Genomic DNA, 23,973 nt, shown 5'->3' on the forward strand with positions numbered 1-23,973 from the left:
GCCTGGCCCAGCCCTGGCCATTGAGGACACAGAACCAGTGGATAAATGATACCTCTCTGTCTCTCCTTCTCTCTCTGGAACTCTGCCTTTCAAATAAATCAATAAACCTTTTTTTAAAAAAAAAAAAAAAAAAAAAACAGAATGTTTCATAAAGAATATTTTTTCTTACCAGGAAGAGAAAGAACAATTTGCCTTGCAAATTTTTACCATTACATTTACCTTACATGAGAAAAAAAGAAAAGTGTGTTCAAAATTTTACCAGGCTCAAGATATGCTTATTGTCTTATTATTTTAGATCCCTAATGTGTTCCAGATTAAGCATGTTACTTGGAGGATAAACATTACTGATGTAACTAAAGCACCATTCTTATTTTATTTTTTGAATTTTATTTAAATTTATTTATATTCATTTTATCTGAAAGAGAGAGAGAGAGAGAGCGATCAATCTTCCATCTGCTGGATCACTCCCAAAATGACAACAACAGCCAGGGCTAGCCAAAGCCAAAGCCAGGAGCTAAGGACTCCATCCAGGTCTTGCACGGGGGTGGCAGGAACCCAAGTACTTAAGCCTACATCTGCTGCCTACTGGGTGCCTTAAGCAGGAAGATGAAGCGTGTGATTTTTATCCTTCTTTCAGTTAATGTGGGGTGTATACTGAATATTCATTGTATTACACAGATAAAACCATTTGATTATGGTGTCGTGGTCCTTTTAATATGCTGTTGAATTCAGTTTAGAATTTTGTCAAGGATTTTTGTATTCATGTTCATCAGCATATTAGCCTGTAGTTTTTCTTCTCTGTCCTTGCAGAAGTTTTAAATTTCAAAAACAATGCTATAAAGATTTCACAATTAATTTTAACCTATATTTCTCTAATATTCTACAAGTAAAAAAATCAACTTCTATGTCCTATTTCAAAATAATAACTTAGTTCATATTTACTTCTCTGTCTCCAAGATATTTTCATTTCTTTTACATAAATTGGAAATGCTTATCCAAGTGGTAGCTTTAACTTGTTCTTTATAACTTTGCATACTATCTCTCTCAAGAATATCTCCTGACATTCACAGCGTTTTAGATCATGTACATAATATTAAAATTTACCTCTATTTTACTTAATTTTCATATTCACCACTATTCTTTTTTCATTCTTGTTTTTTATTCTGTGCTAATTTGATTTTTCGCTTATCCTTGTGTTGATTAAAGTACTTCATATAGGGGCCAGTACTGTGGCATAGCAGGCAAAACCACCACCTGCAGTGAAGGCATCCTATTTGGGCACTGGTTCTAGTCCCCACTGCTCTACTTCGGATCCAGCTCTCTGCTTTGGCCTGGAAATGCAGTAGAAGATGGCCCAAGTCCTTGGGCCCCTGCACCCAGGTGGGGGACCCAGAAGAAGCTCCTGGCTCCTGGTTTTTGGCTTCAGATAGGCCCAGCTCCAGCCACTGCAGATATCTGGGGAGTGAACCAGCAGATGCAGCATCTTTCTCTCTGACTCTCTGCCTATGCATCACTCTAACTCTGCCTTTAAAATAAATAAAGAAATCCTTTTTTTAGAAGAGTTTTATATACTAATTTAATTTTCAAAACTACTGTCTTAGTGATGCATTTATCTTCTGCAGCTGTGATACTCAACAACGCCACTCTGTTGCCCTCACACATGAAGGAAAATGTTGAGTGGAAGATTCTTAGGTCACAACATTTTGGCCTAGAAACACAGCCTATGTCACACTATTGTTTCTAGACATTCAGATTTACAACTAAGAAAACTGAAGTCACCTAGGTTTTGCTCTTCCTTCTCCCTAGTCTGGACACTCACTGCACTGCAATTCAAATTTCCTTTTATCTTTAGTGATTTTTTATCTGATAAAATGTAACTCTTATAAATCTGTATATGTACGCCTTCTGAAAAGTTCACTCATAGCTTTATTTTTGTGTTAATTTATTCTAAGCCCTCCTTCAGAAACATCAACTGTTGAGTACTGGTTTTCTATTTTCTGTCGTAGTATCATCTTTCTCAACATTTTTGATTCTTGGGGCTGGCGTGGTGGTAACTGGGTTAATCCACCACAGGCTTTCCCACATCAGAGCATCCCTTCATGTCCCAGGTGCTCTATTTCCGATCCGGCTCCCTGCTAACACACCTGGGAAAGCAGCAGGAGACGACGCAAGTACTTGGGCCCCTGAAACTCATGCAGGAGACTCAAGCAGAATTCCTGGCTCCTGGCTCCTGGCTCTGGTCTGGCCTACTCCCCAGCCATTGCGGCCATTTGGGGAGCGAATCCGTGGTTAGAAGGTCTCTCCCTCTCTGTCTGCCTTTCAAATAAATAAAATAATTCTTTACAAAGTTTTTTTGATTCTTTGTCACTTTCCTTTGCAGCCTGTAAAATAACTATGTTTTTCCTCAGATCACTTACTTCTTTACAACACCTGTTCTAACCCAGGCAGATCCAATGTGGGTTTAAATCCACTATTGTGCTTCTAGTTGCCTTACGATCCTCCTCCTGAACTGCCTCTCTCCCTCTTTCTCTCTCTCTCTCTCTCTCTCTCTCTCTCTCTCTCACACACACACACACACACACACACTCTATACCTCTTTCTATATTGCGCTTTTCAAATAAATGTCTTTAAAAAAAAGGAAAAAGAAATGGCTCCTGAATTGCTATTATTCCTAGTTTTTGTTATTTTTTTAAAAATTTTATTTGAAAAGCAGAGAGATGGACAGAGAGAGATCTTCCATGAGCTGGTTTACTCCTCCAAATGCCCACCAAAACCAGGGCTGGGTCAGGCTTAAGGCTGGAAGGAGAAACTCTACCTGGGTCTTCCACGTGGTGGCAGGAACCCACCTATCTGAGTCATCCTCTGCTGCCTTCCAGGGTGTACATTAGCAGACAATGGGATTAGAAGCAGAGGAACCCCAAACTAGGCCCTCTCAAACGGAATTAAGGTGTCCCAAGTGGCGACCTCAGCACGGCACCAAATGCCGGTCCTCTTCTAAGTGTTTTTTATCACTCCTTATTCAATCTAACCTCTGTCACATCTCAGCTGCTACTTCTTGAGGATGGTCAGCGTACCAACTGAAGCACCTTGAGTTAATTTACTGCTTCCAAAACTGTCAGAACCATGCCTATGTGAGAACTAAACTACCTGTGTGGCAGAACAAGGGACTTCCCTCCGAGTTCCACATGTACTTGTCAACACACACATTTTTGAGCTGGGGGTTCCTTAGAATCTAGAAGCTGCTTCCCATTTATTTTTATATCCTGAGCACCCAGCACAACCTGACCTATACTACAACAGTCAAGAAACGCTGTTCTTGGTTTGTTTTTTCTTAACTGAGTACATTTTTATTGTATGCATAGTACATTTTTAGTTTTTACCTATATTACATACAGTAGTGAGTTACAGATAAATACAATAAGTAAAAAAAATTGCGCATGGATCTCAAAAAAACAGAAATTAGAGATTAATACTCTAGTTGAGTTTTTAAAATCTGTTATTAGGGCTGGCGCTGTGGCACAGCAGGTTAACGCCCTGGCCTGAAGTGCTGGCATCCCATATGGACGCCGTTTCAAGTCCTGGCTGCTCCACTTCCCATCCAGCTCTCTGCTATGGCCTGGGAAAGCAGTAGAAGATGACCAAGGTCCTTGGGCCCCTGCACCTGCGTGGGAGACCCAGAAGAAGCTCCTGGCTCCTGGCTTCAGATCGGCACAGCTCCAGCTTTTGCGGCCATTTGGGGAGTGAACCAGTGGATGGAAGACCTCTCTCTGCCTTTCCTCTCTCTGTGTAACTCTGACTTTCAAATAAATAAATAAATCTTTAAAATAAATAAAATAAAATCTTTTATTTTTGCATAAAAAATAAAGAACAAGTCACTTAGAAAGAGATAATGCTAGGTGCCAGCATTGTGGCATAGTGGTTTAAGCTACCATATTTGACACCAGAATCGCTTTTCTGAGTAATGGTTCAAGTCCCGGCTTCTCTGTTGCTAATCCAGTGCCCTGCTAATGCATCAGAGAAAACAGTCAAAGATGGTCCAAGTGCTTGAACCTCTGCTACCGTGTGGGAAATATGGATCAAGTTCCAGACTCCTGGATTTGGCCCAGCTCTGATCTGGCTATTTCAGCCATCTGGGGAGTGAACAAGCAATTGAAAATATCCCTACCCCTTCCTCCCTCTCTGTTGCTCTGCCTCTCCCTTTTTTTTTTTTTTTTAAAGAGATCATGCTATTGGCAAACTTTCCTTTTAAAGGTACTAATGATAGCATAGAATAAGAATTGAACTAATGTGCTCGTAAACCTTTCCCCACTACATATTGTCGCTCCCCCTCTTCGTGGAGGAACGACACTAAACCCTGCGCTGTTCTTTCGTCTGCTCGGCCCTCCCCGGGTTTGCTGCTGGTTCTTCCCGGGTTGGCTACTATCCCTTCCACCTCCGTGGAAGGGCAGTTCCCCCTGCCACATTCCCCACTTCCGCAGGGGAGCGGCACACCGCCGGCCGGCTCTCTCGGGGGCTGCACAGGTGTTCCCTTAGATGTTCCCCTTAGATGTTCCTGGTGCATGCCGTCTCTCTCCTCCTTTATAGTCCTCCTCCGCCAATCCTAACTCGGCTGCCCACACGCCGAGTACGCTGCTCTCCAATCAGGAGCAAGTCCTACAGTTTATTGGCTGAACTGGAGGCAGCTGTGTAGAAGCTGTTTTCTTCTCTCCCAGCGCCATATTGTGGGAGAGCAGATGCATAGAATAAGTCTTAATTCCAGTAACAGTATAGTCCGAGTTGCTCCCCACACATATTGTTAATATAAAAATGAATTTAAGAGTAATAAGTGATGAAAATACAAACCAGATAGTCAAGAATACATAATATATTCTCAAACAGAATTATCTACTATAAAAATGATTTAAGTAGTCATAAGCACAATTATTAAAAATATATTTAATCCGTTGTATTCCAAGAATATTAGTAATCAAGAAAGGAGGACTTGGGTAAGTAAAAAAGAGATTTTCCATGTATCAGGAAGTAGACATAGTGTGTAGACACCATTGAATAGTAGAGAGCGCAGAATGGTGCTGGACCAAACACCATACAGCGACCTAGCTCTACCAGATCTTTAACTGCCCTAACCTTCTTGATATAAAAAGTACAGGGGTCTGGGTCACATGATTTATATAAATCTATTCATGGCCCAATTGCATTTTTTTAAGCTTCAGAAAAGACATACGTCCTCTTAAAATCATGTCAGTAGTAGCTGAAAAAATACTAACAAATGTACGTAAAGCTGTATAAATGTTTCATTATTTTAGGCATAACTCAAAGAAATACACATGAATGATAGCTCTTGGAATAACTACACTTTAACGGTTTTAAATTCCATCAGACATTACACCTTATTTGTTAAGCAGCTATCTCAGAGGGATTTTAAGTAGATATTTCAATTGTGGCACATTTTAGAATACACACGCTTAAAATCTGTCTCCTGCACTTCTCTGGTTAAACAGCACCATCTTTTACTCTCTGGTGCCTGTTTGGAAAACAAGCAATAGGTTATTTGTAGGAGGCAGGTGTTTCCTTGCTAGTAAAATCATTTAGCCTAACCATTTCCTGATTTAGCAGATTAGGACACTTCATCAAACAATGACATTTAGTTTTACTACCTATTATTTGTTTGATGTTCAAAGATCTGAAGAGCAGGCCATAGCCACCAGAGATCAATAAGGACCATTAGATAATATGTGTGTGCTTAAATTAGGGACAGCATCTGATGCTGTTCCTTTTACCTCAAAGACAAGCGGGAATGGTATGCTCCCTTCCTGCTGCTTTCTCAGAGGCATGAGGAAATAATGTCATTCAGATGGCATTTCCCTTCCTGAACAGACATTCAGAACCGAGTTTATACCACAAGTTATTGAATGTGCACACCTGTAACACAGCCTCACAAACAAAAGCCCTATACATCCCATTGAGCTATCCGGTTACACAGTCTAGGGCTATGTAAGATTTATGTCAGCTCTTTGAGCAGTCAAAAAGGATATTCCCTGAGGGGGGTGCAAGACATCAAATCTTCAAGGCTTGAGATCACAGCAGGTTTAATAAAGAAAGAAGAACAGATGTCAATTTAAAAGGGGGAGATTATGGAATTAATTGTAAAACAAAAAGTGACATGCTGAGCAACAGTTTTTTCCAATATAAATAATGTTAGGAACATATGCAATATGAATAAATATGGGTATTTTTCTTGTAAAAGTTGCTATTATTTTAAACAAATCTTATTGACTTTGAAAACAATTAACACACTTAGGTTATTTATTGGAAAACTAGGCCAAATGATACTTCACAGAACGGGAACAGCTGTAATTATGATGCCTAGTGAAAAAGAATTTCAGTCTGCTCCCTGAAGTAAATAGAACAGGAATGGTCTGAAAATTACTGAATAACAATGAATGTAGCTAGAATAATCCCTTTCTTGTAAATGTTCATCAGGGATTGATAGCAGAAGCCTGTTCAGTTAGTGGCTAATAACCCAAAAAAGACAGTGGCAAGAGGAAGAGGACTTTATCTATTTAGCTAACAGTCTTCAGTAGGACTTTTAAAAAGTTTGGGAGAGGAATACACTTTTTTTAATAGAAAACTTTTATTTAATAAATATAAATTTCAAAAGTACAACTTTTGGATTATAGCAGTTCTTCCCCCCATAACCACCCTACCACCTGCAAACCATCCCAGCTCCTACTCCCTTCATTATAAGATTCATTTTTAATTATCTTTATATACAGAAGATCAACTCTATACTAAGTAAAGATTTCAACAGTTTGCACCCACACAGAAACACAAAGTATAAAGCACTGTTTGAAGATTAGTTTTACCGTTAATTCTCATAGTACAACTCATTAAGGACAGAGGTCCTACATGGGGAGTAAGTACACAGTGAATCCTGTTGTTGGTTTAACAATTGACACTCTTTTTTATGACATCAGTAATCACCCGAGGCTCTTGTCATGAGCTGCCAAGGTTATAGAAGCCTCTTGAGTTCACAAACTCCGACCTTATTTAGACAAGGCCATAATCAAAGTGGAAGTTCTCTCCTCCCTTCAGAGAAAGGTACCTCCTTCTTTGATGGCCCTTTCTTTCCACTGGGATCTCACTCAAAGAGATCTTTCATATAGGTCATTTTTTGCCACAGTGTCCTGGCTTTCCATGCCTGAGAAACTCTCATGGGTTTTTTAGCCAAATCTGAATGCCTTAAGGGCTGATTCTGAGGCCAGAGTGCTGTTTAGGGCATTTGTCATTCTATGAGTCTGCTGTGTATCCCACTTGCCCTGTTGAGTCATTCTCTCTTTTTTATTATATCAATTATTAGTAGTAGATACTGGTCTTATTTATGTGATCCCTGTGACAGTTAATTCTATCTTTATGATCAGTTATGAACTTAAACTGATCATTTTAACTAGTAAGATGGCATTGGTACCTGCCAACTTAATGAGATTTGGAGTCCCATGGCAAGTTTTTAGCTTTACCCTTAGGGGTAAGTCCGAGGGAGCATATGCAAAACTGCGTATCTCCTCAACCTAAATGCCCATCAACAGAAGATTGGATAAAGAAATTATGGGATATGTACCCTATGGAATACTACACAGCAGTAAAAAAAAAATGAAATCTGGTCAATTGCAACAAAATGGAGAAATCTGGAAAACATCATGTTGAGTCCCAAAGGGACAAATATCATATGTTCTCTCTAATCGGTGACAACTAACTGGGTACCTAAAAGGAAACCTGTAGAAGTGAAACTGACATTATGAGAAGCAATGACTTGATCAGCCCTTGTCCTGACTGTTGAGGAACAGCTGACTATTTTATTCTTTTTAGTATTTTCTTTTTCTACTTAATACCATTGTTTGAACTCTTTCATTAACACACAATTGTTCTTAGGTGTTTAAATCCAACTGAAAATTGATCCCTGTTAAAAATAAGAGTAGGAATACACTCTTTTACAATCAGTAATGCATGTCTTTCTCCTAGCCACCAGCCCACCCATCTCCCACATGCACCCATGGTACACAGATACCACCTCTTAGGAAGAGGGCTGAGCACAGAGTGTTAACAGAGCAGGTGGCCAGGAAGGCTTTCCTTAAACGATGGGAAGCCAGAGACCTGGCCCAAGAATGATCATGGGCTAACAAGTACACCCAGAGAATCTGGATGCCTTACACAGAGGGGAGCAAGGTTTATGCTAATGCATGTTCTTCTTTTGGTAAGTAAAATATTTATGAAGCTGCATGGCTCAGCAGTAGAAACTGCACAAAAAATTATTTATTTCAATTAAAGCAATATTTTCCCTTCCTATTTGGATCTCATTCTGTAGATATGAAATATACTTAAGATCCTACATGAAAAAAGACTTGAGAGCTTGCACCAATAGGAAAAGTTACTGCAATTCTGAAGAGCACATATGCAGGTCAATACATGTCAGAGAAATGCTCAGTTTCCTAAATGACAGAAACACTACTTTTCCTATACGTCAAGCTCCTAGAGCGCAGTCTATATCTAATTCATACTCAGTCTCGCTCCGGCATTTAATGGATATCTATGGAGTGATGATACTAATGGTTACACGTGGTATTACAAATTGCTTTAATAATTTTGTGATATGAATCATATTTAACTTTAATCTTTATGTATTTCAATTGTTGAAAGATTAACATTTTTATTATTTTCCAGGATATGTGTATTTTTAAAATAGATTAATTCAGTATGTGAGAACAGCAAGTAATTATAAAAGCAGCAATAAAATCTCTGCTATTGCAACCATTCCTTTTCCTTCCATGTCTTAGCAAACAACAATTCATAACTGAAGTTTCATAGTTACAAATCCATAGAACTCTGCCTAAGGTGTTGGTATATCAATAACTTCCCAGCAATTACTGATAACAAGGATATACTAACAAATGTCAGTAGAAACACTCACTATTCTAAATGTCAAGAAATGATTATTAATCAATTTTAAAGTTGTAACCAGTTCTTTCATTATTTTATGTTCTTTGGTTAAATATTTAAAGTTTTCATTGCACACATGATATAACAGAATAGAAAATAACTACAATTGATTATATCACATTTTCAATTGGTACAAAGAAAATATAATTTCAGAATATTATGAGAGGTTAAGATAATATTCTTTACTCATCAGTTTAATACAGAATTTTAATTTTGATATCAATAATTGAACTGAAGAAGGTGCTATTAATGTGAAAAATAACAAAGCAAAATTTAATTACTGCTTAGCTGAAATTAACTTAGAAACAAATTATTGTTTAAGTGTTAGAATTTACCATTTTATAAAATTCAGCACCAACTCACTTATTTGCTATTTCAAATGTTTTATAGCATCCCACAAATTACCTTTTTTTCATAGGTGCGTTTTAAATGACTTTTTTCCATTTCAAATTTGTTTTCTTGATCCTGTGAATGATAAATATTTTTATCATACTTAAAATTACTACTATAATCAATAAAATTGTTAATCTATTGAATTCAATAAATCTGTTCAATGTCAAACTATTTCAGGGTTTTACATATTCTTCAGAGTGCCCTGCCTACCCAGTTTTCCAAATCACAAATAGAAACTTCTGTAACTTTATATTATAAGGCATAAACATTTTAGTCATCAGTAGATGTCACTTCTTTCTTTACAGTGTAAGAGAACCTTTCCAATCTTAAGAATTAAGAGGTTACTTTAAAAACACCAACTAAATCAATATAAAAGTGATAAATTTGAAGTTATATACCACGCCTTAGTACTTTTTGACCACAGGGAAAATAGAAGTAAGATCTAAATAGAGTAGGCAGGTGAGTAGCTGGAGGACAGGACAGAAGTATTGGAAGAAACTCATTTTAAAGGGGTAAATTATTCCAAAATAACAGTATACCTAAATTAAAAGTTTGTTGCTAAGCTAATCTCAAAAACAAATCAATTTATTCTTTATTCTCCTTTATTCTCTACATCTCATTAGCTTTTACTTTTGTTAAGATAAAATGAAAAAGTATACAATGCAATTAATGAATCATAAATGGCTATTTGTATTTGAGTTTTTTAAAACTGACTCTGATTTGCATCTGTAAATCAAGAAAAGGAAAGGTGAGTTAGGGCCACTGTTCTTCTGTGGAGACGCACAAGACTCACCCTTAGTTGCTGCTTTCTTTGAAGTTCTGAATCCTGTAACTGCTGTTTTAATTGACAGATGTTCTGTTCTAATTCTTCAATCATACCAGATGCCTAGAAGGATTACAATAGTAATAAAAAGCAGAATATTGATTTTATAATTTCTGATTGAAAAAATACACCTATTATTCTCTCCCCATGAAAATTCAATAAGAATTAAATCTAAATTAAAATGTTTTAAAAAGACAGAACAAAAATTAATCTTTTAAAGTAAAATTATAAATTCTGCATAGTATATATAATAAAAATATAAAAATAAAAGCCTTACAGAAAACTTTTAAAATTGTACTTACAAAATTAAAGCATATCCAGGATTCCAAAACAATAACAATATATAAAGTTACTCCACAAAATGTAGTATTAACACACCTAAGAATTTCTTCTCATAATTTATGTTAACACTTTTAAAAACTTTGGTACTTAAAAGAGTTAATTTATCATAGCAGAAAGTTGCTTATTAAATACTAGGGTTGTGCTATAAATTAGACATCTAGCATTTTTAAAGTTTTAAATACCAATTAAATTCTTGATGCTCACTTATTTAAGAATAAAGAGAAGAAGAGACTAATTTCAAATGCCAAGCAATCAGCCTCTATGACCATATCTATGACCATAAGCTAAGTAAAATAAAGAACCTAAGAGTGTAAACATTACCTTAGAAGCTGAAAGTGCATGTTCTTGTTTCAGAATTGTTATATCAGCATTGTATTTGGTTTGTAATAATTTCATGTTTTGCTCATACTCATTTGCAAGATGATCTTTCTCCTTATGTAGTATGTTGCGCCTAAAAGCAATCAGAGAATCAAACAGAATTCTAATATTTTTAGAATCAGTCACTAAAAGGGAACGTTTAATCAGCCAAAACCAAAGGTATCTTTCAATATATCAAACATCTATATTTTTATCAATGTTTTCTAAACATTAGGCTTCTTGTGTTAAAAGGGGACTTAAAACAAATAAACAAACATCAACATTTAGGGTAGAAACTTCCCAAGGTTCAATGTACAACGTGTGATTAATTCTGGCAGATAATTTATAGACTTAATTTCAGTACTTTTTAGCAACATCTGATATTTGATTTCAGATCATACCTTGCCTTCACTTCTTGCAATTCACTACATGTAATCTGGTAACATCTTTCAAGTTCCTGCTTTTCTTGAATTAATTTCTGCCTCTGTAAATTACTGTTCTCTGCTTCTCCAGTCAGCTGCTGGACACGGGCCTCCAGTTCTTTGACTATTTGGTTCTAAAAGCATAGGTAATTGTTAAGAAAGCTTCTGCCTTGATAACACTTTTGTACCATTAAGGAAACTAAAGGAAATTCACAGCCTTATAAGAACAAAGAAAATGAATGCATCGTAAACTACAGTAGTAAAAATTAAATCAACCTCTTAACTAAGTCTTAAAAAATGCTTTCTACCATAAAACTAAGATCTTCATGGTTATATACGCCAAGCTATTCATTCATTTAATGACTACTTACAGAGTCTGGTAGATATTCCAGGATGTAGGCACTGAGCAGTAAAGGAGTCAACGTCCCGATCCTCTATACCTCTTTTTCAGGTTAGATTTGTTAGGCAAGTATTTATCAGTTGTTGTTTTCTATTCCTTTAGCGTTTTAGAAACTTTTTAAAATTATAAATCAATGTTCTAATTTTTAAAGGTTTATTTATTTATTTGAAAGGTAGAGTTAACAGAGGCAGGGGCAGAGAGAGAGAGAGAGAGAGAGAGAGAGAGAGGTCTTCCATCTGCTGGTTTCCCCCCGAAATGGCTGCAACGGTCAGAGTTGGGCTGATCTGAAGCCAGGAACCAGGAGCTTCTTCTGGGTCTCCCACGCAGGTGCAGGGGCCCAAGGCCATTTCTACTGCTTTCCCAGGCCATAGCAGAGAGCTGGATAGGAAGTGCAGCAGCCCATGAGAGATGCCGGCACTACAACTGGCGGCTTTACCCACTGCACCACAGGGCCAGGCCCTGTAGTAATATTTTTTAAAAAGAGAGTCATAACCCCCAAATTTTAACACAGGGGTTATCAATAAGGGACCCACTTACTATTACAAAAGTATATAGGAATATTTTATTATATAGTTGTGATGTTAATGCACAAAATTTTCACTTCTTTAATTTTTTAATTTAAAAAAGGTCTTATTCACTTTTCACAGTATTCAAAATTATCACCCAACTAAATAATTTCTCTACTTGTTGATATTTTAAGTTATTTTTAATTTTTCACATTTGCAAGACTGTAATTTAAAACTTAGATAAAGGCATTTATGACCTTTTAGATATTTCCTCTAAAATCAGGGTACTCAAGCCATTAGTTGAAGGGATAATTAACTTCCAGCAAGTTTAAATAATTAGGAAAGGTAACTATGATGATGCACTCATCTATCTCTTTGTGGGTTTTCTAAAACTGTTAAACTGAACTTTAGATGTTAAATTATATTACAACCCTGACATCCTTTCTTCATTTTATCCTTTCATCACTGCAATACTCAATAGGTATATAAGTTAAATTTTGCTGTATAGTTTCCAAATCTCTAAAATGCAAACCATTATATTGACTGTAAGAGCATGTTACATAGATTTAACTTTTTTTTTTATTGCATTCATTTTATTTAGTTGAAACTCAGAGTTAGAGAGAGAGAGAGAGAGAGAGAGAGAGAGAGAGAGATTGATCTTCCATGTGCTGGTTCACTCCCCAAATGGCTGCAACAGCTGGGACTGGACCAAGTCGAAACCAGGAGCCAAAAACTTTATTTGGGAGGGCTGATGCTGTGGCATAGTGGGTAAGGCAACTGCCTGCAGCACCTGTATCCCATATGGGTGCTGGTTTGAGTCCTGACTACTCCAGTTCTGATGCAGCTCTCTGTTATGGCCTGGGAAAGCAGTAGAAGATGACCCAAGAGGTCGGGTCCCTGCACCCGCATGGAAGACCAGGAAGAAACTCCTGGCTCCTGGCTTTGGATCAGCACAACTCTGGCCATTTGGGGAATGAACCAGCGGATGGAAGACCTCTCTCTCTCTCTCTTCTTCTCCCTCCCCTCTATCTGTGCCTCTTTGTAACTCTTCCTTTCAAATAAATAAATCTTAAAAAAAAAAAAAAAGCTTCATCTGGGTCTCTCAAGTTGGGTCAGGGGCTCAAGCACTTGGGCCACCTTCTGCTGCTTTCCCAGGTTCATTAGCAGGGAGCTTGATCAGAAGGGAGCAGCCAGGACTAGAACCAGTGTCTATATGGGATGCCAGCATCGCAAGCAGCAGTTTAGTGGGTTATACCACAATGCTGGCTAGATTTAACTTTTTATAATGCAAAAATTTTTTTAGATATTCAGATATTTTCAGATATTTCAGATATTCAGAGTTCTTCACACAGACTATTTACTTTGTCTCTTGATTAAAGATCCCTCTGTTTTAGGAGTTCTTTTCAGAAGATAGTTTCAATTTCCTAATACATATTCTAAACTCCTGTATCATATATAATTGAGTAGAAGAAACAAGGAGGGTAGCGGCTCTGTAGTGTAGCAGGTAAAGCCATCTCCTGCAGTGCCAGCATCCCATATTGGCATGGCTTGAGTCACAGCTGCTCAGTTTCTGATCCAGCTCCCGGCTACAGCCTGGGAAAACAGTTGAAGATGCCCAAGTGCTTGGCCCTTTATCCGCATGGGAGACCCAGAAGAAGCTCCTGGCTCCTGATCAACTCAGCTCCAGCGGTTGCAGCCATTTGTGGAGTGAACCAGCAGATGGAAGACCTTTCTCTCTTCTTTCCCTGCCTCTGCCTCTCTCTAAATCTGCCTTTCAAATAAATAAATAAATCTTAAAAAAAAAAAAAAGAAAAGAAAAGAAAAGAAAGAAAAGCACAGACAAGTGAAGAGTACACCAAGAGTTGTCTCCTCAGGGAATCTGTCAAATGCGTAACATTCGCAGGGCAGGGAGCCAAGACCAAGTGGAAGAAGCTCCAAAGAGCACACCAGAGTCTTCAGCAGGATCACTGTACTTCGCAGTGAGCACCTACAGATTACCTAAAGAGAAGGGCCGCTAGTTAACATCAGACTGTCAGTTGTTACTTGTGTTGGGGGCTTCCCCTGGGAGCAGTGGTAAGTCATAGTAAAATAAAAGACCCCAAAGATTGCACCCTGAGGAAACAGCCCTTGAAAGGACCAGATGATACCTCCACGCTAGCAGCCTCTCAGACCTAAGGGCCTGGCCTCTGGAAGAAGACAACATAACCCAGAGCCTTTTTTATTTTTCATACACAATCTCTGGCAATCCACAGGAAAACATCAGGCACGCCAAGAAATAGAATCAAGAGAGAGAAACAGAAAATAGAAATAGATATGAAAATGCTCCAATACGGAACTCATAAAAACATTGGACTCATTTGTTATTTAAAAAATAAGAAAGCCTTACAAAATTAAATCCAGTCAAATATAATTGCAAGAATAGTCCAAGAGAAGTTGACCTCTGGCTGGAAATCACAGAAAACGCCACCAGTACACATTAACTGAAACTGTCATGCAAACATCCGCTCATTTGGCTCAATGCTAACTGATGCACAGGTTGTCACTATAGTTTCTTTCAATCCAATCTAGCAGGAAATACTGGGCTGAATAAAAAAAATTACACAGTCCCTTTTTGCAGGAATAAACCTATGGATTAAGTCAATGAAAGCAAAGAAACATTATAAGAGGCCTGGCAGTGGGCCACAGAGCTACAAATGCTAGAACTCCTCACTATGACACACCAGCACAGAGTAAGAAGATCTACTATGAACAAGACTTTGGCCCTAGGAACCCAGAAATTATCTTCAAATAACTGAGCAAGGCAGAAATTTTTATAGTTGATGATAAGAAATCATTTTAAAATATGGACCATCATAGCATCTACCCACATGCGTGGTAAGCAAATGCAGAAAAAACAAAAGGTAAAGAAAAACATTCACACACAAAAAAAATAATTGATTGCTAAAGACATAAACCAAGGTAAGAGAGGATGAATCAATACAAATAAATACATCTACAGACTTTGCCTAAGCAAAAAGTGTTTTCACCAGCCAGCCAGCCAGCCAGCCAGCCTTCTTTCTGCAACATGAATAACTGAACACAGTGACAAGAAATGCTCAGATAATAGAATAAAGCTATTCTTTATCAGAGAAAGAGACAAAGAAATGAAAGAGAAAGGTAACCAACAAATATGAGAAGTGAGGGATGCTGAAACAATATAGTGACCTCAGCTGAGTGCATATCACTGGACAGAGAAACAGGAACAAAGTGAAACTGAAACTTTATGGAGTTATTAAAATGCTCCCAAAACTTTGAGATCTGAAATGAAGATATGTGTGACAGAAACACGTAACCCATGGAATATACAAAATGTGAAAGAGCAGAACTGTCACAGGTGATTCCCCTTTAATGTCCTACAAAATGCTGGGATCTGGACCACTGGCCACTCCTCTTGAGAACAGATATGTACTCCAAGTACCTCCAGTGACAGTGATACTTGTCTGTGCTTATTCGTCTCTGCCTGTCGGCAAATTGTAAGGCTCCAGCATAAATAACAAGTGTCGGTGGGGATGTGGAGAAATCAGAACCTTGTGCATTCTTGGTGAGAACTGAAGATGGTGTAGTCACCGTGGAATACAGCATGGTAGTTTCCCAAAATCTACAATTAGAACTCTACCAAATGACCCAGCCTTCCTCCTTTCAGGTGTTCACCCAAACGAACTGAAATTGGAATCTCAAAAACATAATTGCACACCCATGTTTGTTACAGATTATTTACAAAAGCCAAGAAGAGGAAATAACACAAATAACACAAATATCCATGGATGGATGAATGGCTGAAGAAAATATTATATATACATATAATGGAATATTATTTGGCCATAAAAAGTAGAAAATTGTGACACATGTGACAACCTGGATAAACTGTGAGGGCCTTATGCTAAATGAAATAAGCCAGTCTTGGAGGGACAATATAAGATGGTTCCAGTTATATGAAGTTTCTACAGTGTCAAAGCCATAAAAACAAAAAACAGAATGGTGGTTGTCAGGGGACTGTGGAGAATGAAATGGGGACTGCTGCTCAGTGGGAATACATCTGAAAGATTGGCTGCACATTATGTCTATAATTAACAACACTGCATCGTACACTGAAAATTATGTTAAAAAGGCAAATCTCAAGTTATGGGGTTTTAAAACACAGTAAAAGAAAAAATGAGATAAAAATAATGGATATAACTTAACACTACATTAGATGTAACCATATGTGAAAATTTAAGATAACAATAGCCACCATTCATTGTGATACTCATGGTAGATCAGGCACTGTACAAAGAATTTAAAAGCTTTAGGCTAGAGCTAGTGCTTTTTTTGGCACAGGGGGTTAAAGCCCTAGCCTGCACATCCCATATGGGTGCCTGCTCTAGTCCTGGCTGCTCCACTTCCAGTCCAGCTCCCTGCCAAAGCAGCAGAGGGTGGGCCAAGTGCTTGGGCCCCTGCACCCATATGGGAGACTCAGAAGAAGCCCCTGGCTCCTGGCTTCAGATCAGCTCAGCTCTGGCTGTTGTGGCCATTTGGGGAGTGAACCAGTGGATGGAAGACCACTCTCTCTCTCTCTCTCAAATAAATAAATCTTAAAAAAAAAAAAAAAAAAAAAGCTTTAGGCCATTTAATCTTCCTCAAAAAACTTTGAGGTCAGGGCCAGCACAGTGGCGTAGCGGGTAAAGCCGCTGCCTGCAGTGCCAGCATCCCATATGGGTGCTGGTTCAAGTCCCAGCTGCTCCACTTCCAATCCAGCTCTCTGCTTTGGTCTGGGAAAGCAGTAGAAGATGGCCCAAGTCCTTGGGCCCCTACACCTACCAGGTCTACCCCTGGGAGACCTGGAAGAATCTCCTGGCTCCTGGCTTCGGATCAGTACAGCTCTGGCTGTTATGGCCAATTGGGAGTGAACCAGCGGATGGAAGACTTCTCTCTCTCTGCCTCTCCTTCTCTCTCTGTGTAACTCTTTCAAATAAATAAATAAATCTTAAAAAAAGCTATGAGGTCAACATCATTAATATCATTCTAAATATGAGAAAACTCAGACTTTGCAAAAGTGATTGACTTGCCCATGCTTGCCCTACTGATAAACTGATAAACAGGAAGACAGAATTTGATCCAAGATCTCTCTGAACTAAAACATTTTCCACTATATAATACAGAGTCCAAGATACATTATTCTGCTTATGAAGCTAATAGGTAAATTTGCAGAAATACCTGAGGAAAACATGTATTTCAAAATATAAGATAACACAAAGAAAAGTTAAAATGTGGGGCCAGCATGGTGGCACAGCAGGTTAAGCCATTGCTTACAACACCAGCCTCCTGTATCAGGGTGCCAGTTCGAGCTGCTCCACTTCTTATCTAGTTTCCTGCTAATACACCTGTGAAGGCAGAAAATGGCCCAAGTGCTTGGATCCCTGCCACCCACACAGGAGACCTGGATGGAGTTTCCAGCTCCTGACTTCAGCCTAGCACAGACCTGGCTGTTGTGGCCTTTGGGGAATGAACCAGCAGATGAAAGCTTGCTCTCTCTCTCTCTCTTTCTCCCTCTCTGTTGCTCTGAAAAGTTAAAATGTAATACTGGAATACTTGAGGTCTCTTTCTTAGCCTCCCAAATTCCTGTTAGTAATCATTGCAAAAGTAAGACTTTTTTTCAATCTGTAACTTGAAGGTTATAGTGTTTTCTAGCTAGAATAATCTCTGATAATAAACAGCAAGCTAGGGAAATTCTATCTATTTCTCAGCCCCTTCATTAGGAATACTGATTTTTTAAAAAAGATTTATTTATTTTACTTGAAAGTCAGAGTTCCACAGGGAGAGAAGGAGAGGCAGAGAGAGAGAAAGGTCTTCCATCCACTGGTTCACTCCCCAATTGGCCTCAACAGCCGGAGCTGAGCCGACCTGAAGCCAAGAGCCAGGAGCTTCCTCTGGGTCTCCCACGTGGGTGCAGGGGCCCAAGGACTTGGGCCATCTTCTACTGCCCTCCAGGCCATAGCAGAGAGCTGGATGGGAAATGCAGCAGCCGGGACTTGAACTGGTGCCCACATGGGATGGTGGCACCACAGGCGGCAGCCTCACCAGCTACGCCACAGCGCCGGCCCCAGGAATACTGATTACAGGAGAAATGAGACTCACAGAAGTAATATTATATAACATGCTAAGGGAATAGAGGTTGAAAAATCTCATTTGTTACTATAAAATGTCTCCTAAATACCCTACTGAAATAAAGATGGCTCATTACCCTTTGAATTCTCAAGTATATAGTTTAAAGATTTTTTTTTTATATATGAGATGTTGAGTTACAGAGAGAGGGAGAGACAGAGAGAGAGGTCTTCCATCCACTGGTTCACTCCCCAAATGGCTGCAACAGCCAGAGCTGAGCTGATCGAAAGCCAGGAGGCAGGAGCTTCTTCCAGGTCTCCCACACGGGTGCCAGGGCCCAATACTTGGGCCATCTTCTACTGCTTTTCGAGGCTTAGCAGAAAGCTTTATCAAAAGAAGAGCAGGCTGGCGCCACAGCTCACTAGGCTAATCCTCCGCCTTGCGGTGCCAGCACACCGGGTTCTAGTCCCGGTCAGGGGGCCGGATTCTGTCTCGGTTGCCCCCTCTTCCAGGCCAGCTCTCTGCTGTGGCCAGGGAGTGCAGTGGAGGATGGCCCAAGTGCTTGGGCCCTAAACCCCATGGGAGACCAGGAGAAGTACCTGGCTCCTGCCATCGGATCAGCGCGGTGCGCCAGCTGCCGGCCACGGCGGCCATTGGAGGGTGAACCAACGGCAAAGGAAGACCTTTCTCTCTGTCTCTCTCTCACTGTCCACTCTGCCTATCAAAAAAAAAAAAAAAAAAAAAAAAGAAGAGCAGCCGGGACACAAACTGGTGCCCACATGGGATGCTGACACCGCAGGCAGAGGGTCAGCCTACTACCCCACAGCACCAACCCCCAAGCACACACTTTAATAACTTAGATTAATACAGTCAAAAAACATCAATTTTAAAAGATTAGAAAAATAATCTTTAATAAATTAGTTGTAAAATATACAATTAGAATGCCCTATAAATAAAATCTCAATCTCTCCTCTCCACCCTCCCTCTCAATTCCCTCCAGTAGCAGCAATGTGACTTTGGCTAGGTGTACTATGTGACTATTTTCTCTTTTGTATTTCAACTGCACTGAAATGGTGCCTAATGATTAAGTCACCTTGTTCTATAATATTTACCTATGACCTTTACTTCATTTGAGCAAATTAATCTGTTCATTTTGAATTTTAGCATGATTTCCAATGAGTGATTTTTCTGACTATATAAGATTATGCTTATCTTTCTGTAATTTCTATAATTCTTCTAGTATACGTGTGAAATGTACATTACCAACTACTTCATCAACAACAGAAATGAAAAGAATAGGCCCCAGAATCAAGGCCTTCAGCACACTACTCAGGTTCATCACTACTTCTCAAAAAAGTTTACATATATGATTTCTATCCTAATTGCAACACATTTAATACCAGACTTTACCAGCTTGTCAACGGCATTTTTCCTGAGAGCCTCATAGCAATAATTTGAAGAATGTACATGTATAATACACACAGTAATGTACATGTAAAATAACAGTACAAATATGTGCTTGTGTGCTACATAATATATAGCACACATGCACACTCACATGCACACAACTGATTACTGTATATCTGGGGCCCATCAAGTAGGCAAAACAAGTCTAGTTAAAACTATTGATGACAACTGCCAAGACTAGGAAGTTCTGGGGCTGTGCCAAATAGAACAGTCACTGGTGGGAAGATAAAATCTGAAAATCAAGAAAAATATTCAGAATTAGAAAATCAGGACAGCAATAAATCTTGTTGGAAAGACAAGAAAAGGGAGCGGTAAGAAAAACAGCAAAAGAAACTAGGTAAGGCACAAGCAGGTTAAAAAAAAAAAAAAAGCAGGATTCTGACACTAATTCTTCAAATACCAAGCACCTGCCAAGCTGTAACTGTTGGAAACGGGCAGGATTTCTGATAATACAAGTAAGAGTCACAGGACAGGAAAAAAGCACTTACAATTAAGATTGGTATTTATTGATGGAATACTTTCACAAATACTGGTACTAACTTTCTGATTTAAAAAGCAAAATATGTGATGCCAGTTTTTCATTTTATTTATTTTATACACAATTCTAGGAACAAATTTAATCAAAGAAATTTAAAACAATGTCAAGAGAAAGCATACACACACATACATGTACGCATGTATGTATATTTGCATGTATGAAGTCCCTTAAGGACAACAATATTTGGAAAAGATAATCTTTTCTAGTATTGAATACAAAGGGTGGAGCAGATACAAAATAGGGGAAGCCTCAAAATCACTCTAGAAAGTACTCAGCAGCCCAGTGCTGTGGCGTTGGTAAGGTACGCAGCCGATTGTGCTGCTGGCGTCCCATATGGGCTCTGGTTTGCGTCCTAGCTGTTCTACTTTTCATCCAGTTCCTTATTAATGTGCCTACGAGGGCAGTGGAGGATGGCCCAAGTGCTTGGGCCCCTGGACCCATGTGGGAGATGTAGAAGAAGCTTCCTGACTTCAGCCCAGCCCAGCCCTGGCCATTGTGGACATTTGGAGAGTGAACAAGCAGACTGAAGCGCTCTTGCTCATTCGCTCTCTCTCGCTCTCTGGCTCTGAATTTCAAATAAATAAATAAATATTTTTAAAAATGCATTCAAGAAAAAGCATGCTAATACAGAATCATATTTTGCAGGCTGCAGAAGACAGAACAGTGGGGAATTCATCAGCACATGACAAGATCAGGGAAGAAGCAAATAACTGTAAAGGGAATGATAACAGATTACCTTGGGTGCACAGCCTATCTTCCCACCATGGGTACTCAAAGATGGCATCCCAAAGACTGGACTGGACTTCTTGAATCCACATGAATTACAAGAAGAAATTATAACAGGCATTAGTTTAGGAATCTGACTTGTTGAATTCTTGGTCATGGGAAAATAGGAAAAATTGCACCGCAAGCAAGGAGAGCAACTGGCAAGTTCCTGAACAAGTCCAGCAATGAGGCAACAATGGCCTCAACTCAACTGGTAGCTGTGGCAACAGAAGGAAAAGAGTATATGCAGGGAAATTCTCAGAGAAAGAAACAGAAGGATTCGTTAAAGTATTCACTAAGGGAAATAAGCGGCAAAAGTCATAAATCTTCCAAGTTCAAAACCTACTGTGCCAAAAGAATGGAAATATCAATTGGGAATTCAGAGAAACTTTGAGGTTATTATTTTGGTATGAAGTACTGGAGACATGGTTTTCAGCAAGTTAATTCTCAGGAAATGTAAAATAGCCCATGAGCTTCTAGTTACACAACTTTTATCAATGTAAGAGATCAGTTCAGGAAATACAAATGCTGGAGTTTTACATACAAACATAGTATGAAAGCTGTAGGAGTCAAAAATTAAAAAGAAGTAGTATTAAGCAATGACTTGGAGTCCATAAATCAGCCACCATGGCAAAATAAGTAAAACAATTTATCTTATTTCATAAACTTCTTATAGGAATAGCACATGCACTCAAAAATGGACACAAATCTCAAGTATATATTTTGATTTCTTTTTTTTATAAATTGAAAAGACCCAAGAATCAGTATTTACAACGCTCTCTGAAACCTATTAATCACTCTCTATCCAAGGGTAGCCTCATGTATTTTGTAGTTCTGTGAGATTCATCTATGTCATGGGGTGTAAAAGTACTTTATAATCTTTTTCAAGACTGTACAGAGCATTTCATTGTGAAATATATCTAAAAGAATTCATCCACCTATTGATGGACTGTTTTCAGTGTTGCCTCTTAGGAAACTCATACTTATTTTAAGGCACATATATGCACAGATTCCTTTTTATTATAAAGCTTGTAGTGAAACTACTCAGTCCTGAGGTGCGTATGTTAATCTTCCATGGAACTAATAAATCATTATAGCAAAGTTGTAGGGTAAGAGGTTAGCATGGAAAAGGCTATTGTTTTCTTAAGTACTAGCAATTGGAATTTGAGAATAGAAAACACAATATTATAAATAATAGTACCCCAATGAATGAAATGCTAGGAAGAATTCTAATGAAATACGTTCAGGATCTATATACATAAAACTATAAAAGTGATCAAAGAGACAAAAGAAGTTCTAAATAAAAGTACTTCCCACTTCTGAAATATGGGCTGTAGGTGCTGGCTCTGTGGTACAGCAGGTCAAACCAGTACTTGTAGGACCAGCACCCCATACCAGAGTGTTGGTTCCAGTCCTGGCTTCCCTGCTTTCTGATCAGCTTCCTGCTAATGCACTTGAGGAAGCAGCAGGTGATGGCCTAAAAACCTGGGTCCCTGTCACCTACATGAGAGACCCAAATGAAGTTCCTGGTTCGTGGCTTCTGCCAGACCTATCCCAGGCTGTTGCAGCCATTTGGGGAGTGAGCAAGCAGACAGAAGGTATGCCTGTCTGTCCTTCTCTCTCTTTCTTTCAAATAAAATAATAAATTATATATATATATATACATAATAAATTTTTAAATGTGGGCTGCAAACAGTAACTTCCTTCCGAAGAGTGCGGTAGGGAAAGTTGCGGGATAACTGCAATGAAGAAAGCTAACAAAAATCACAAAAAGATGAACAAGACTAATACAGATGCTGATAAGTCATGATAACAGCAGGAACTCTTGGAATGATATGATGGGAAGGTACTTTACCTGTGTGATCTTCCTCCCTAAACCTACAACTCCAGTCTCGTCATGAGAAAAATGTAAGGCAATTTCCACTAGAGGGACATTTTACAATATTCCTGACCAGTACGTCAAAACTGTTAAAGTCATGAAAAAGGACAGTCTTATCACAACCATCAGAAGCTTATGGAGATTTAAAAACTAAATCTATCCTGTAAGATACCCTAGAAAACAAATATCAGGTAAAAACTTCAGAAATCTGAATAACTATGGACACCATCTAATATCAATACATCAATATTGATTAATTTATTTTTACACGTATACTAAAATAAGATGTTAATAATAGGAGAAACTGGGAATGAGGTATATAGAAACTCACTTTACTACCTTTTTGCATTCTCTAAATAATAATCCAAGTAATCGAAAACTGTGCTAAAAATAAATCCTATTTTTAAATGGCCCTTTTATTAATAATTAATAAATGTGATATTTTGGGGCTTATCCTTTATAATCATGAAGGGGTTGAGAAGAGATACTGATAGAGATTAAGAATAATAGTCTAGATATGTCAGGGATAGATAAATTATCCCATTATTATCATATGTCACTATAAAAACAGTTAATTGCAAATATTTAAAGTGTCTCAAGGTTTTGGTCCTCTTTAAGGTATGGATACTTAACCTATCTTAACCTTCCATACATGAATTCACAAATAGAATTCATAGTGTCAGTGAACTTAAATATAAGGGAAAAAAAAGAGTCATCTTTATTCTTACTATCCTAATTGAAACTTTGTATTTTTCTTCTATCATAAATGTTGTCATCAAACCAAGATAGTAATAGCAATATCTGTCATGAACAGAATCACAGATATTTTTATAATTTGTTGGCCAACCATTAAATATTGTTTACCTTCATCATAATTCAGAAATTGTAATCAGGCATACCTGTATATTTTGTCATTTTTGTATTACTTTAGAAGCATATATAATACTTTGTAATAACTTGGCTTATTAAT

At 38.3% G+C, this 23,973-nt stretch overlaps 1 protein-coding gene across 38 annotated transcripts in view; it reads right to left on the bottom strand.

Moving 5' to 3' along the window:
• Window positions 1-23,973, bottom strand: part of CEP112 (centrosomal protein 112) — a 519,374-nt gene that overhangs the window by 366,983 nt on the left and 128,418 nt on the right. For all 38 annotated transcript variants that reach the window (XM_089316743.1, XM_089316736.1, XM_089316738.1 and 35 more), the window contains 4 exons: window positions 11,308-11,462; window positions 10,871-11,000; window positions 10,178-10,270; window positions 9,397-9,456 (listed from right to left, as the gene is read on the bottom strand). In XM_089316743.1, coding sequence (XP_089172869.1) covers window positions 9,397-9,456; window positions 10,178-10,270; window positions 10,871-11,000; window positions 11,308-11,462 — 438 coding nt within the window. The remainder of the gene's footprint in view (window positions 1-9,396; window positions 9,457-10,177; window positions 10,271-10,870; window positions 11,001-11,307; window positions 11,463-23,973) is intronic.

Source organism: Oryctolagus cuniculus, chromosome 17, assembly GCF_051225735.1.
Source record: "Oryctolagus cuniculus isolate XC-2025 breed Fujian yellow rabbit chromosome 17, ASM5122573v1, whole genome shotgun sequence".
Lineage (NCBI taxonomy): Eukaryota > Metazoa > Chordata > Mammalia > Lagomorpha > Leporidae > Oryctolagus > Oryctolagus cuniculus.